General features: G+C 40.0%; 2 protein-coding genes across 2 annotated transcripts; both read right to left on the bottom strand.

Annotated features, from left to right (window-relative positions):
* Positions 1-533: 533 nt before the first annotated feature.
* irf6 (interferon regulatory factor 6) lies at positions 534-5,893 on the bottom strand. The gene is made up of 8 exons (XM_051415515.1): positions 5,642-5,893; positions 5,124-5,298; positions 4,148-4,343; positions 3,962-4,060; positions 3,572-3,838; positions 2,344-2,736; positions 2,075-2,193; positions 534-1,608 (listed from the first exon to the last, which is right to left on the bottom strand). Exons 2-8 carry the CDS (start codon positions 5,295-5,297, stop codon positions 1,378-1,380), a joined length of 1,479 nt encoding a protein of 492 aa, XP_051271475.1. The 5' UTR covers position 5,298; positions 5,642-5,893; the 3' UTR covers positions 534-1,377.
* Positions 5,894-7,468: 1,575 nt separating this feature from the next.
* si:ch211-103a14.5 (guanylyl cyclase-activating protein 1) lies at positions 7,469-10,949 on the bottom strand. The gene is made up of 4 exons (XM_051415516.1): positions 10,602-10,949; positions 9,605-9,754; positions 8,578-8,668; positions 7,469-8,418 (listed from the first exon to the last, which is right to left on the bottom strand). The coding sequence occupies exons 1-4, from the start codon at positions 10,845-10,847 to the stop codon at positions 8,288-8,290; spliced, it is 618 nt and encodes a 205-aa protein (XP_051271476.1). The 5' UTR covers positions 10,848-10,949; the 3' UTR covers positions 7,469-8,287.
* Positions 10,950-12,551: the final 1,602 nt, after the last annotated feature.

The raw sequence follows: 12,551 nt of genomic DNA, 5'->3' as shown, positions 1-12,551 counted from the left end.
TATCATATATTCAGTAAATACACAATTCTATAGCAAATATGCAGCTCTCATTTGCAACATGCTGTTGTCTATTCAATAGAGTCTGAAGTCAGGGAGCTGATGACAAACAGAGACTCATACTGTATATTGGTCAGTCTAATTATATTTGTGGCATTTATAAACAGATGGATGGAAAACAAATGAACGTAACTAACCAAACAACCTCACTTTGGAGGTTCAGCACATCAACTGGTGTTGACTCTTGTCTAAAACACATTTAACCAGACCTGCTGCTGTTAATCTCAACCACTGGGGGTCAGCAATGCTGCACGAGCACATTCAGAAAGTGCAGAGCTGCAGATAAGTACCTAAAAAAATCAGTCAACCTGCAGTCACCAGTCAGTCGGAGCAGAAAAGTAAACAAACAATGTTTAGACATGGAACTAAAGTGAACATGTAACAGCTCCTTAAGAGGGGATAAAAGGTAATAAAAGTTTATTGGAATTGCATGTTACATGTTTTATAATGATTCAAGTAATTCATAAACTCCAATATTAGTTTGGCATTTTTATTGATAAAATAAACATACAATCACACGATAAATGCACGTACATTCAACTAGGCATAAAACATAATTCAGCACCCCAAAGTGCAGTGGCATCCATATTAAAACAGATCCATGTAGCTGAATGTTGTTTAGTTAAATGGCTGTTTAGATACAATACATGGTTTAAAATCAGATATATGAATACAAAAATATCCACCAATATATAAATGTAAAAATAAAACAACTGAAGACAAACCTGCAGGGCAGGTGACCAGATATTTCTGTCAAATTGGACTTTTTGTTGTTAAAAACATGGAAACACCAAATTACATGTGCTGGCAAGATAAAGTGATCTCAGACAGCTGAGTACAGCCATAAATACATGGAAGAAGCTTTAATTCACATTTATATGTTATCCAAAATGTACAAATCCCATGCTAGAGGCGTTGCTTCAAAAGATAAAAATCATTCTGCCCCGTTTCTTGACTCTAGGACAGTTTGGTAATCACTCACCCATTTTGGACAAATAAGGCACTGGGTAATTTCTGTAACTCATTAACTATGTTAAATGCTCCCATGAAGCAGGAAGGACTTTGGCCTGAGCAGTCCCCAGATCTGTCTACGGTCCCTACACACATATTGCAAAGTAATGAAGGCTTAAAGGCACTACATCTATATACAGAAAAGTCACAGCACATTTAGACTAGAGAAAAGCATATGAAGCCTACAGTATATCGTGTACACTTCTAAATATGATTACACATAAGTACTTCTTTGCTAACAGTAGGTAACTCTGCAGCGTGAAACATATTGTGATATATGATATATGTTAATTCACTGTGGGGGCTGCTTCACTGTGCCTGCAGAGCCTGGACAATGTTAATACCCGAGCCAGGGGGCAACGCCCAGCCGTCCTGGCCCTGGTGGGTCTGTAGCAGGCAGTACAGCTGCTTTAGGTGCGTCACTATGTTGTCTTTGATATCTGGGATTGAAATCTGCAGGCGAACGCTCCCGCTGTCGAAGGATCGCGTGTTGTCCCCAGAAAACATCTCAGTAATCATACGGGCCACCACTGGAATGACCTACAGGACAGAGGATGGACAGAGGACCGGTATGAGTCACACAATCAGACTCTAAACACACACACACAAAATATATAAGGCGTACAGATTATCAACAGTCCTGTGATTCAAATAACACAGATAAATAGTTGTTCCACAGTATGAAAACAGACATATAAGAGCTATGTGAAAAAAGGTGTGAAGAGTTGCAGATGAAGTTAAATAAAGCAAGTAACTTCAAGTAACACAAACATGTTAAAGAGGAGATTTTCTGCTTGTATCTTTTCTAACAGTGAAATGTTTCTATACAGTTGATTATTTATATGGAGTCAACTATTCTTTCAACTGCTGTAAAAAAGAGACGAAGATTGTTCATGCACAGGTATAAAGTGAAGAGTCTGTCACCTGATTACTGGCATGTATCGTTTCTCGATGACCACAGAGATTCATTACTTTACTCAAACTGTTGTTACAAAAACCTTCTCACCTGAACCATGATGAGTTTCCTCTCTTTGGGTCTCCCATCAGGCCACTCCTCTCCAAAACACAGGTTGATTTCAAACTGAGGGGGGATTGGTGTCTGGCCACGCTGGTGGGCTATCACTCCTGCACACCAAAATCATTTATTACAATTCTGTCTCAGAGGAAATTTAATTACAAAAAAAATACAAGCAAAGACCATAATTTAAATAACATCACTATATAACCAGAGCTCCTTTACTAATCGTGGCAATAAAAAGTGAGAATTCGACTTACCACTGAGAAAGGACTCCAGGCAAAAGAGTTTGACCTTCCTCTGGCGCTCTATAAGATTTGGTGCAGTTGGATTTGGAGCACAGGGACCAGACCAGTAGACCTTACACTGGCAGAGACGGACTGCATAGATATCGTGGCCATTGACCTCCAGGATGAGGCCTCTGTCCATCACATCCAGCAGGCGGCTCGTGAAAACCCTCTGCTTGTCGTTGGTAATGTGCTCTGTCGTCGGGAAGCGCAGCTGCTCCAGGTTCACCGGCCCAAACAGCTCCTCCTGGTTGACCATGGGGCCGAGGTCTCCGTAGAACAGCCTGCAGCCCTGTGGGTTACTGACGGTGGCTGTGGGACACATCTCCTTCCCTCTGTACAGGAACTGCACCTCCAGGTCCGTCACTGGGTCAAAGACAAATTAAGGCACATGTTAAAACTAGGTTCGATGTACAACTTAAAAAAAAAAAAAAAAAAAGAAAAAGGTACAGTTCACCCAAAAAACTCCCAACTGTACCTGAAGTGCCCCCAAGGGTTTGGAGGTATATCAGTGTAGATCAAGTTTAATTAAAGAAATATGTATGGTGATATTCTATAATGTTCTTACTGTCAGCAAAATATTTCTAACAAGTTCTAACTTATTCCTCTGTGTTAAGATCAAATCAATAAGCCACATTGTTGCACTCATTATGACAAACACTCTGAGTCACCAGCAGGAAATAGTCTAACAAAAAAAAATAGGCCTGCACGATATAAAAAATTATATAAAAACATCATATTGCGATTATTTAGACAGATATTGCAATATGAGTCACAATTAGAGTGCAATTGAACACAATTTGCATATTGCACATGGCCATTTGGATTAATTGTGCAACCCTAGACTGTCTTAGGAAATTACACGTCCTACCCTTTTTTGAAAATGTATGTGAATATATGGAACCAGTGGGGTTGAGGCTTGAGACAAAACACAGTGTTAGTTGTGGTTAATTGGATTTGTTAACAATAACAAATCTATAGAATATTAAAACTTTCTAACACCGTGCACCTGCTTTTCTATCTAAAGTATATTTTTCTCTTTTCTTTTATTATTTTCTTTTCCAAATGTTAACATTTCATACAGCCCTGGACTGAGCTATAGTAGCTATCCCCAAAGCTACAGCAGGTATCCACGCCTCTACATCTACTCTACGGACTGCAGTCTGAGACAACAACAATACCAGAAGAAGTCCATGCTTACTTGGGAGTGAACTGATCCACATTTCAGGAGACGCAAACAGAGCGTCCGGTAAAGGAGGGGGCTGCATTAAGGGGTCAGGCAGAGGAGCGGGGGGCATGTCATTTAAAGGTGTGGGGTGCATCTCCACATCCACAGGCTCCTCTTTAGGCCAGATCTTAGCAGGCTCCTCTTTGGGCCAGACCTCATTTGAAGGGGGGCAACTAGGGGGCTGCATGGAGGACTCTGAGCTCATAGGAGACCACATGATGAGAGGAGAGGGGCTGGTGCCTGAAGGATGAAAGAGAGAAGAATTAGCTGTTAACAGAAATCAAACTGCATCTCACTGCTTTTTGAGAAATAATAAAATACACAATAAATACATGAAATGCATTTTGAGGAGAAGTCATATACCATTGGATGGGTACGGAGGGAGGGACTCAGGTGTATTTGGAATATCTTCCTCACCACCATCTTCATCATGTGGAGTCCAAGAACCGGCATCTGAAGACCCTGTGGGGTGAGAGACAGAATTTTAAAAAGGGTAAATATTACAAGAAACATGAAAATGTGTAAAGATGAATTGAGGCTCTTATTTACCTTGGTTACTGAGGGGCTGTGGGATCTCACAGACATCGTATATCTTCAAAGGATTCATGGGGACTTCTTTGGTGCCATCATAAACCAGGTTGAACTCTCTGCTTTTGTTCAGGGCACATCGAAGCTGAGCTTTCCACTTCGCAGGATCGGGTTCATCAACTCCCTCTTGGAACTTCCCGGTCTCCACAGCCCATGCCTGGAGGCACATTTAAATAACACGGAGGTATCAATATCACCGTCCTCGTCACAACTGCTTTATATTTCTGCACAGGATCCACATGTGTGTGCTGTTTTTACAAAAGGTGGATGATGATGATGTTTAAAGCAGCATGTAGATTAATGTGCACGAGACATGGTTATGAAATATATTTACAGCCATACTAGGGGAAGTAAACAAGTGAAGGGATACACCGCACGAAAATTCTTCCTTTCTCATAAAGCATGTGTACAATGTCACCCAGTTTATGTGTTCAGCACTTCCCCATCAGCCTTGTTTGGCAAAAAGAAGACTGAATGCACTCATACAAGGAACATACACAATGTACCTGCACACAGTCTCATAAAGATGGATCCCAACAACATCAGACTAAGATCTTTGATTGCAGCACACACAAATACAGACCCAGTCACCTACCTACACCTATCCCTTACACCCTTGGTCTAAACATATGACCAATGTTCCCTAATGCTTAAGGCCAGAGAGATTTATGTACCTGGATTGCAAAACCAGATGTTGAGACATGCAAAGGTCTTGAGTTTATGCTGAACCACTGGGCCCCTTTTAAAGCTTAATTACCAGGTATGAACCAGCATAAACCTTGCTTGAACATGGGATGAAACATAATGGACTACAATGTGCTCCCTGTCTGTGCAGCAGTGCCAGAGGTGACTGTCTGTCTCAAGGTAAACAAACGCTTTACATACATTCACCCTCAAAGTTTTAGGTCTGTTAAAGACAGGTAGTTGAGACTCCTACCTTAAATATGGTGTCCTCGTCCTCGTGCTGGGGTGTGTGACGTGTGGCGTGTTTCCATGGGATCCTGAAGCGCATGGCCTCACGGTCAATCCACACCAGACCCGGGTATCGCCCGCTGTCCACCTGAGCGACCAGCCAGGGCTTCAGCCGGACCCGTCGAGGAGTGACTGACATCCTGACAGACAAGGAAATAAAACCCACAGAGCAGTCAGCCCACAGCGGATTATAAACTCTGAACCACCTCACTGATACATCCAATACAGGCCTGCTCAGTGACAAACAATGCTGCAGCCGTATCCGGCAAATCCGGATTTTCCAAACATTTTTTTTTTTTTTAAACCTCCATGTCCACACCTTGACACAGGAAACCTTATTTGTTGGTCAGGTCGATAACCAGGTTAAAAGTTGTGTAAAAGGACCCACAATGTCTTTCTAAAATGTGAGAATTACAGCAGAATTGATCCAAAACTCAAATAAACAAAGCGACCAAACACGATACCAAAGAACGACACACATACCTGTGGAGAACCAGGAAGTGTGAGCCTTCTCTCTCTCTCTCTCCTCGTCGGTCTGCGGGACCAACCGGATAAAAGCGCCTGTTGTTCAGAAACTCCCGCAGCCGGTCGCCTCCAGACAAAGTTCAGCGACGGCCGCTTCTTGGACGGCGAGCGAGCATAACAACAGGAGAAAGGTTAACCTCGGAGAACAGCGGAGAGCTGATGTTGTTCCCCTCGGATGGCCCTTCCCCTTTTCCCTCACCGAAACTCAGGTACGGGCGTGACGTCATGAGGGTGACACACCCTTTTCCCGAGCGGCGTCTCGTGAAGCACGTGGACAGTTACGTTTTCTTTTCCCGGGAACCAACCTCGAGGAGAATAAGATGTGTTTTATATGAGCCTTATGAGAATAGATAATCATATACAATGATCCTCATCTGGAGATAGAATGTTTTAATGTTTTAATTAAAGCTGTTATAATTGGGTTGTTTTACAGTTTGTTATGGCCACATGTATTTAAAACAATATTGACAGCTGTGTTTGTTTTTACGTCAATAATCGTTTTACATTACATTAGAATTACAGAATAATCAATAATCAATAAATACTTTTAGTTTGCTAGGGTTTGTAGAAAACAATTTTTCTTATTTTTTTCCAATGATGTTCATATAGTTTAAATATTTGTACTAATTACATTTTATATTTATTTCTAATTATTTTTCTGTAATTTTATGTTAATTGCTGAGCATAAAAATGCATAGCTACAGTATTATTATTATTAACCCTAGCCTATAAGTAGCTTATGGGCTACAAGTCTATGGTCTAGGCTGATATATCCCAATCCCTGGCCCGCATCCAGAACTGAACACAGGATCCATGACTTGACTCAGACCGGTAGCAACAGTGGCACAAGTCAAGTGGACGGCTGATGATGATCCAGTCGTACAGGCCGACAACAACAAACCACTCCCTGAAACTACTCATGGCTTTGGGAGCGTGTGTCGGCTGTCAGCATCTACCTTTTGTTGTTCCTGGTTTCGGCACAATATACGCATTGAGCCTGTTGCCGTGTGTGTGTGATGCTAATTATGCGTTTTGCAGTCTGGGATGGATGCTTGTACTTGAGTGTGGGGTTGTTTTTGGGTCGTCGGCTTAGTGCCAGCTGTCGGTAGCATCACAATGGGCATAATGTATGCAGTGGTTGCCAACATGAGGGTCATTGTCCCCCAAAGGGTACATACATCTACTGTAAAGGGGTCACCAGACGATTAAAGGGATGAAGAAAAAATACTTGTTTTACACATAATTACACCACCACCACCACTGCTCCTCTCCAGTGTCCAGGTCAGTAAAATCAGTCAAATGAAACAACCCAGAGGAAAAACTCCCATAAACTGTCCACATTAAAGCTATGACCCGAGAGGAAGGGTCCCAATAAATACTAATTGATTTTAAGTGGTCCAAAGCCAAAAGGTTTGGGAACTACTGTACAACAAAGTCATTAAAAAGCTCCTTGTCAAATTTGTCCAGTTCTTCTGTGTCAGTCTGAGCCAGTCAATTGACAAGTGAAGAACAACAACACTTAAAAACTTGTCAGAGTTGTAAAAAAGCTGCAACCGATATTAGTTTGTTGTTGACAGTTACTTTACTTTCAGTCATATGACAATGAGAAAGGGCTACAGACATACATACAAATACACACATCCTGATGATTGTCCTAAAGAATAATAAACTGTCAACATTCAAAAGGATTCCTTCTTGCCAGCTTAATTATGTTTTTCCTGTGCGGGCTGGATGCCTTCTGATGACGCTGGAACAACTAGAGGCTGATTAAAGAACAAAGTCACATGATTCTGATAAGTTTATTGTTTATTTTAAAATGTACATTACAGCTACTGTCCAGTGAGTCTACCTCAGTGTAGGTCATTTTTGCATGAAAATCTTTGAAGGCATAAAAGAGCTTTGCTGTAAAGGCTTTATAAAAATACTTTACATTACACTCCTACAATGGCTCAGAAGAAGGGAAATCTCAGGGGGATTTACTGTACAGAATATATAATACATTATTAAGGAAGTTAAGAGGTCTCCAGATTCTGCTGGTATAGTAGCTTTTACCTAAACACATAAAAGTTCAACATGTATTTGACGTCAGACAGCATGCGATGGTTAAAATCCATGGCAATAATGGCACTTAATGTTCAGTGGACAGAAATCATGCAGTGTTTCATTTCACCTGGAGGATGCCAGCATTTTATGTAAATTATTAACTTGTCTGTATAACGTGGACCTATTGAATTTGTTTGGTTACGTCAGAACCTGAAGCTGACCAAAGATAAGTAGACATTTTATCATAAGGTAGAATCCGGACTTGTTTTCATTGTGAATATCTGTCACATCAGTAGAAATCTTGTGAATACGTGTTTCAGTTTTCTAGATGCATATTCATTGAGTACAACTTCAATATAGCTGGACAGTCCTTGCCGGCCCATGAATAGGTGAAGAAAAAACAAAACAGTACAACCGTGGTGTACTCTGACAATGACCCGGAGGTCGGTCCACATCCATTTGTTCTGATTATGATTTGCGGATCATCCTGAAACCACATCTTCATCATTCGGCTGTGGCACAGTTACACAAAAACATTTAGGGTCCATAGAGCTGGAAATATCAGATGTTAGCCCTCAACTCTCCTTGAATTTTTTGGACAATGTGTGTCAGGTCCAAACTCTCTGTTAGCGTCTTCAGCAGCATTTCGTCATTCTGGACTCCCTCCATGAACTCTTCATAGGACAGTTCACCTGGAAAACATACAAACTGAACTCAAATCCTCAAATGTCGATGGAGATATTTAATGAGTAATTTGCCCTGGTTAAGATATTTGTCTTTTTTCTTGCACATCCACCCAACCTGGTTGGTTTGCCAAATGTATGACTGAAGATTTCACCCCAGGGTCTTACCATCTCCATTGATGTCAATCTTGTCAAACACCATGTTAGCAAAGTTCTCGGCTGACATCTCACAATCATTTCCATTGATTGCACGGATCGACTGAACAAAACACAAAGAAAAGAGATCATATTAAGGAACCGTGGTGTACAGTAACTAAGTAACTTTAAGTACAAGTACTGTACTTAAAGGTCCAGTCTGTAGGATATAGTTGTGGTGTAGTTTCAGATTGCAACTCCCTTGCTTCACCCTCCCCTTCCAAGTGCAAAGGTAAAACAATGGTAGGTATGAAACACTCGAAGACGCAAGTGGCCCTACCAAGAGCCAGTGTTTGGTTTGTCCATACCCTCCATGAAAGACGGCTTCTCTATTAAATTGCCAATAAAGCTTCCTAAATGTTACACACTGGACCTTTAAGTACGAGGGTACTTGTACTTTGCTTGTATGTTTTTATTTGATGCTACTTAAATGTTGTACTTTTTACTTCTTTATTTAGTTATTATGGATACTTTACAGATTCAGATTGTCTATGTCCCCGCTAAAGTACTATTTTGATTTGAAATAAAGTTGTGTCTGAAGCGACACAAGGTAAAACTCACACAAAAAGCTTAGAGACTACAGAAAAGTCCCTCAAAATGCTAAAAAAAAAAACTGTTGCAGGACTTTTATTCCCCAATAATAATCTTGACACCTCTCAGATTTATCTTCTGACCCTGTTAAGGGGGACCGACCACTGGGTGAAACTGCCTAATAGTAAATATAAGTAATTACAGCTTCAAAATCTATTATGCTGCTTAAGAATTGATGCTTCAATATTAACAATCTAATGATTTAGCTGATAACATTGAGCTGATAATACTTCTGTACATGTACTGATAAATTGTTGCATATATTTCTTCAACCAGTAGATGTCAGTTTAGTGTCATCTACTTGCCTCTGCACCTTTGTGTTTTCTGTGCTCTGTATCTCATTCAGACACCAGTGGACTTAGCAGGTTGTTACTAGGTCTTTTACTAAGCTATGAAGGCTCATGCGCACCCTGATTATCTGAAGAAGCTCTTCACGGTCAATGCAGCCACTCCCGTCTATATCATACAGCTTAAAGTACCAGCGGAGCTTCTGCTGCACTCCTCCTTTTAGCACCAGGCTCAGAGCAGCTACATACTCCATGAAATCAATGAAGCCATCCTAGAAAAGAAAAGGACACCATGAACATTGTCATTAGCAGAGCAGGGTGGCATTCAAGGTATACTGCCACAAAGATAATAAAACAATAAAAAAAACAGGCAAATTGTGGAATTGTGGGCCGGCTGTTAATAATTTTTGCTACACTGTTCTACACCACCAGAAATGACATAATAATACAGTCTAACAGAGAGATGTATTTGCATACGCCTGCTCCTAGTCACACGTATGTAAAAAGAAGTTGCACCTGTCTTGTTTAAGGTTATGGGTCAGTTAAGTAAGCAGCAGCAACGGGATAAGACCCCTCTCTAATAGAATAAGTTCCTCGTAAACATATTTCTATTAGCAGAAATAACAACAACAACTTTACTCTAATGAAAATCCAAACAGACACTAAAGCAAAAATATTTTCACTGTCAAAAAAGAAGAAATAAACATGAACCTGTTTCTTTGCTCATAGTTAATAGACATGAAATAGATGTAATTGGTAGAAATAAACCACGTAAAAAATAAACAGAAATAATTTAAATAAAATCTTTGTGGATTCTCTGATGAGGATGATGAGTATAACTCCATTTATCTTTTTTGTGTATTATTAAAATATTACAAGTATGATTTAGATTATTTATATTACTAGATTTATCATAAGATACATACCTGCAAATACATACACTGAATGTAAACTAAGCCTTCTTTTAGTACAAAGGTTGTAAATATTGCACTGTATTTAATTTCAATGCTCTTCAGTAAAGAAGAAAAGTAACTAATGATGAGTACATTTACACCTTTACTGATACAGTATGATAAGAATAATTGTATAAACCTGCCAGAAGATTATAAATGGTCTTACATCATTCATATCAAACGTTGAAAACATAGTCGTAACGTAGGCATTTGATGCATCCGATAGATTCCTCAGGCCAAAGAACTGCTTGAACTCATAAAAGGTGAGAAGTCCAGATGGGCACTCGGTCATGAATTTTCTGTACCACTGATGACTCTCACAAGCTTGGAGTTCTTCCACACCCGCAGAGTTTCCCATGTCTGTAAAATATGTAAAAAATCCTGTAAAGATCATAACCAGAACGTACTGCATCCACCAGGCATCCGAGCATGGCCAGTATGTGGACAGAAAAAAAACTGTTTGCAAACAGCAGGAATCAGTGTGTGTGTGTGTGTGTGTGTGTGTGTGTGTGTGTGTGTGTGTGTGTGTGTGTGTGTGTGTGTGTGTGTGTGTGTGTGTGAAAGGCTCAGAGGTTGTAGGCTAATCCACTTTGAGGAGACCTAAGAGCAGAAGCCAAACCCCTATGTAGGCTACACGATGACATCAGCTGACCAAAAGATTTCTGACCAGCTTTTATGAATCAAATATCAAGTATTACTGCTCAATCAGCCATAGGTTTGATACGTTAGCATGCTAATATTTGTTAATTAGCACTAAATAATCCTCTGGGGACCATGAATGTATAAACAATATTTTACAGTGAACCATCCAATAGTTGTTATTCGATATATACAAGAACTAAAAAACTCAACGTCATGGTGGCGAGGAAAAATAATAGGTTCACCAAAGTCAGTAGGCACCTCCAGAGACCATGAACGTCTATACAAACCTTCATGGCAATCCAGCCAACAGTTGTTGAGATATTTCAGTCTGGACCAAAGTGGTGGACTGACTATAAAACAAAATCATAAACCATGATTTTGCTTTATTGTCGGATGTTATTTGGTCCTCTCGCAGATAAAATGGGGGCCACTGCAACTCAGATGGTGTTGGGATTGTGGGAGTTTGGGCCATCCCTCAGTCAGCACTGTGAATGTGTTATTCCTCTGTTACATGAACTCAACCTCCCAGCGAGGGGTTCATTGACACCCAGGTGAAAAGAAAAAGCAAACATAAAAATGGAAGCCAACCATAAAATGCAGCATTAACCTTTTGTTATATTGAAAAGGTGTCGAAGCAGTCCATGCATACAATGTGTGTTTGGACTGTAAGTTAGAAAACGGACTATCAAGGACTCATTTTTAAAATACAGCATTGCAGCTATGTAAGGCAAACATGAGTTTGAGAGTATTTGTCCATATTCATAAAGCTCCTTTCCTTAAGTCTTCTCACTTTAGTCCTAAGTGGTCTTTTAGCTTACCCTAGTTTAACTGTAGGAATTGCAGCCACTGGGTTTCTTTAGAGCCTCTTAAAGCTCCCCCACCTGCTGTCGGATCTATAGCTGGTTTGTTGGACTGGATGGAGATGTGTATGTGTAAAACTTCCCAGCATGTTAAAAGGTTAAAGGTCCAGTTCCCCAAAATTACAAAACACCTACTTAGTGTTATCTAGCTGTGCTAATATTTGCCTTAGCATGAAGATGTTTGCTTCCACCAATGGAGGTGAATGACATTTTGTTTTATGTTTTTATTTTATTTTTTATTTTTTAACAGGGAGAAGGGAGTTACCCACAAAAAGTTGTCTAAAAGTCACATTTTAATCTATTGTCCTTGTTACATACTCACCCAATAAAATATTATAACATTAAAATGAAGTCTTCTATTAAAATAAGTTAGTAAGCATGCAGAATAATAGTTAGGGAATAATAATATTGGTTAAAAATATATAATCCAAGACATCATCAGGACTTCATTGCCAGGTACTAACTGAAACATGCAACACAGAAGCATAAAGTACACAGAGCAAACAACGTGCACATAGACATACCTAAATCACTCTGGTAAAAGTGACACATCAATAATGCTGATATACACTGAACCGGCTTTTCTCTTCTTAGCAACGACACACATTCTTCCA

The sequence above is a fragment of the Dicentrarchus labrax genome, unplaced genomic scaffold (genome assembly GCF_905237075.1).
Source record: "Dicentrarchus labrax unplaced genomic scaffold, dlabrax2021, whole genome shotgun sequence".
Taxonomy (NCBI): Eukaryota; Metazoa; Chordata; class Actinopteri; family Moronidae; genus Dicentrarchus; species Dicentrarchus labrax.
Note: the sequence above shows the minus strand (reverse complement) of the source record. Positions and strands in the feature narration are given on the sequence as shown.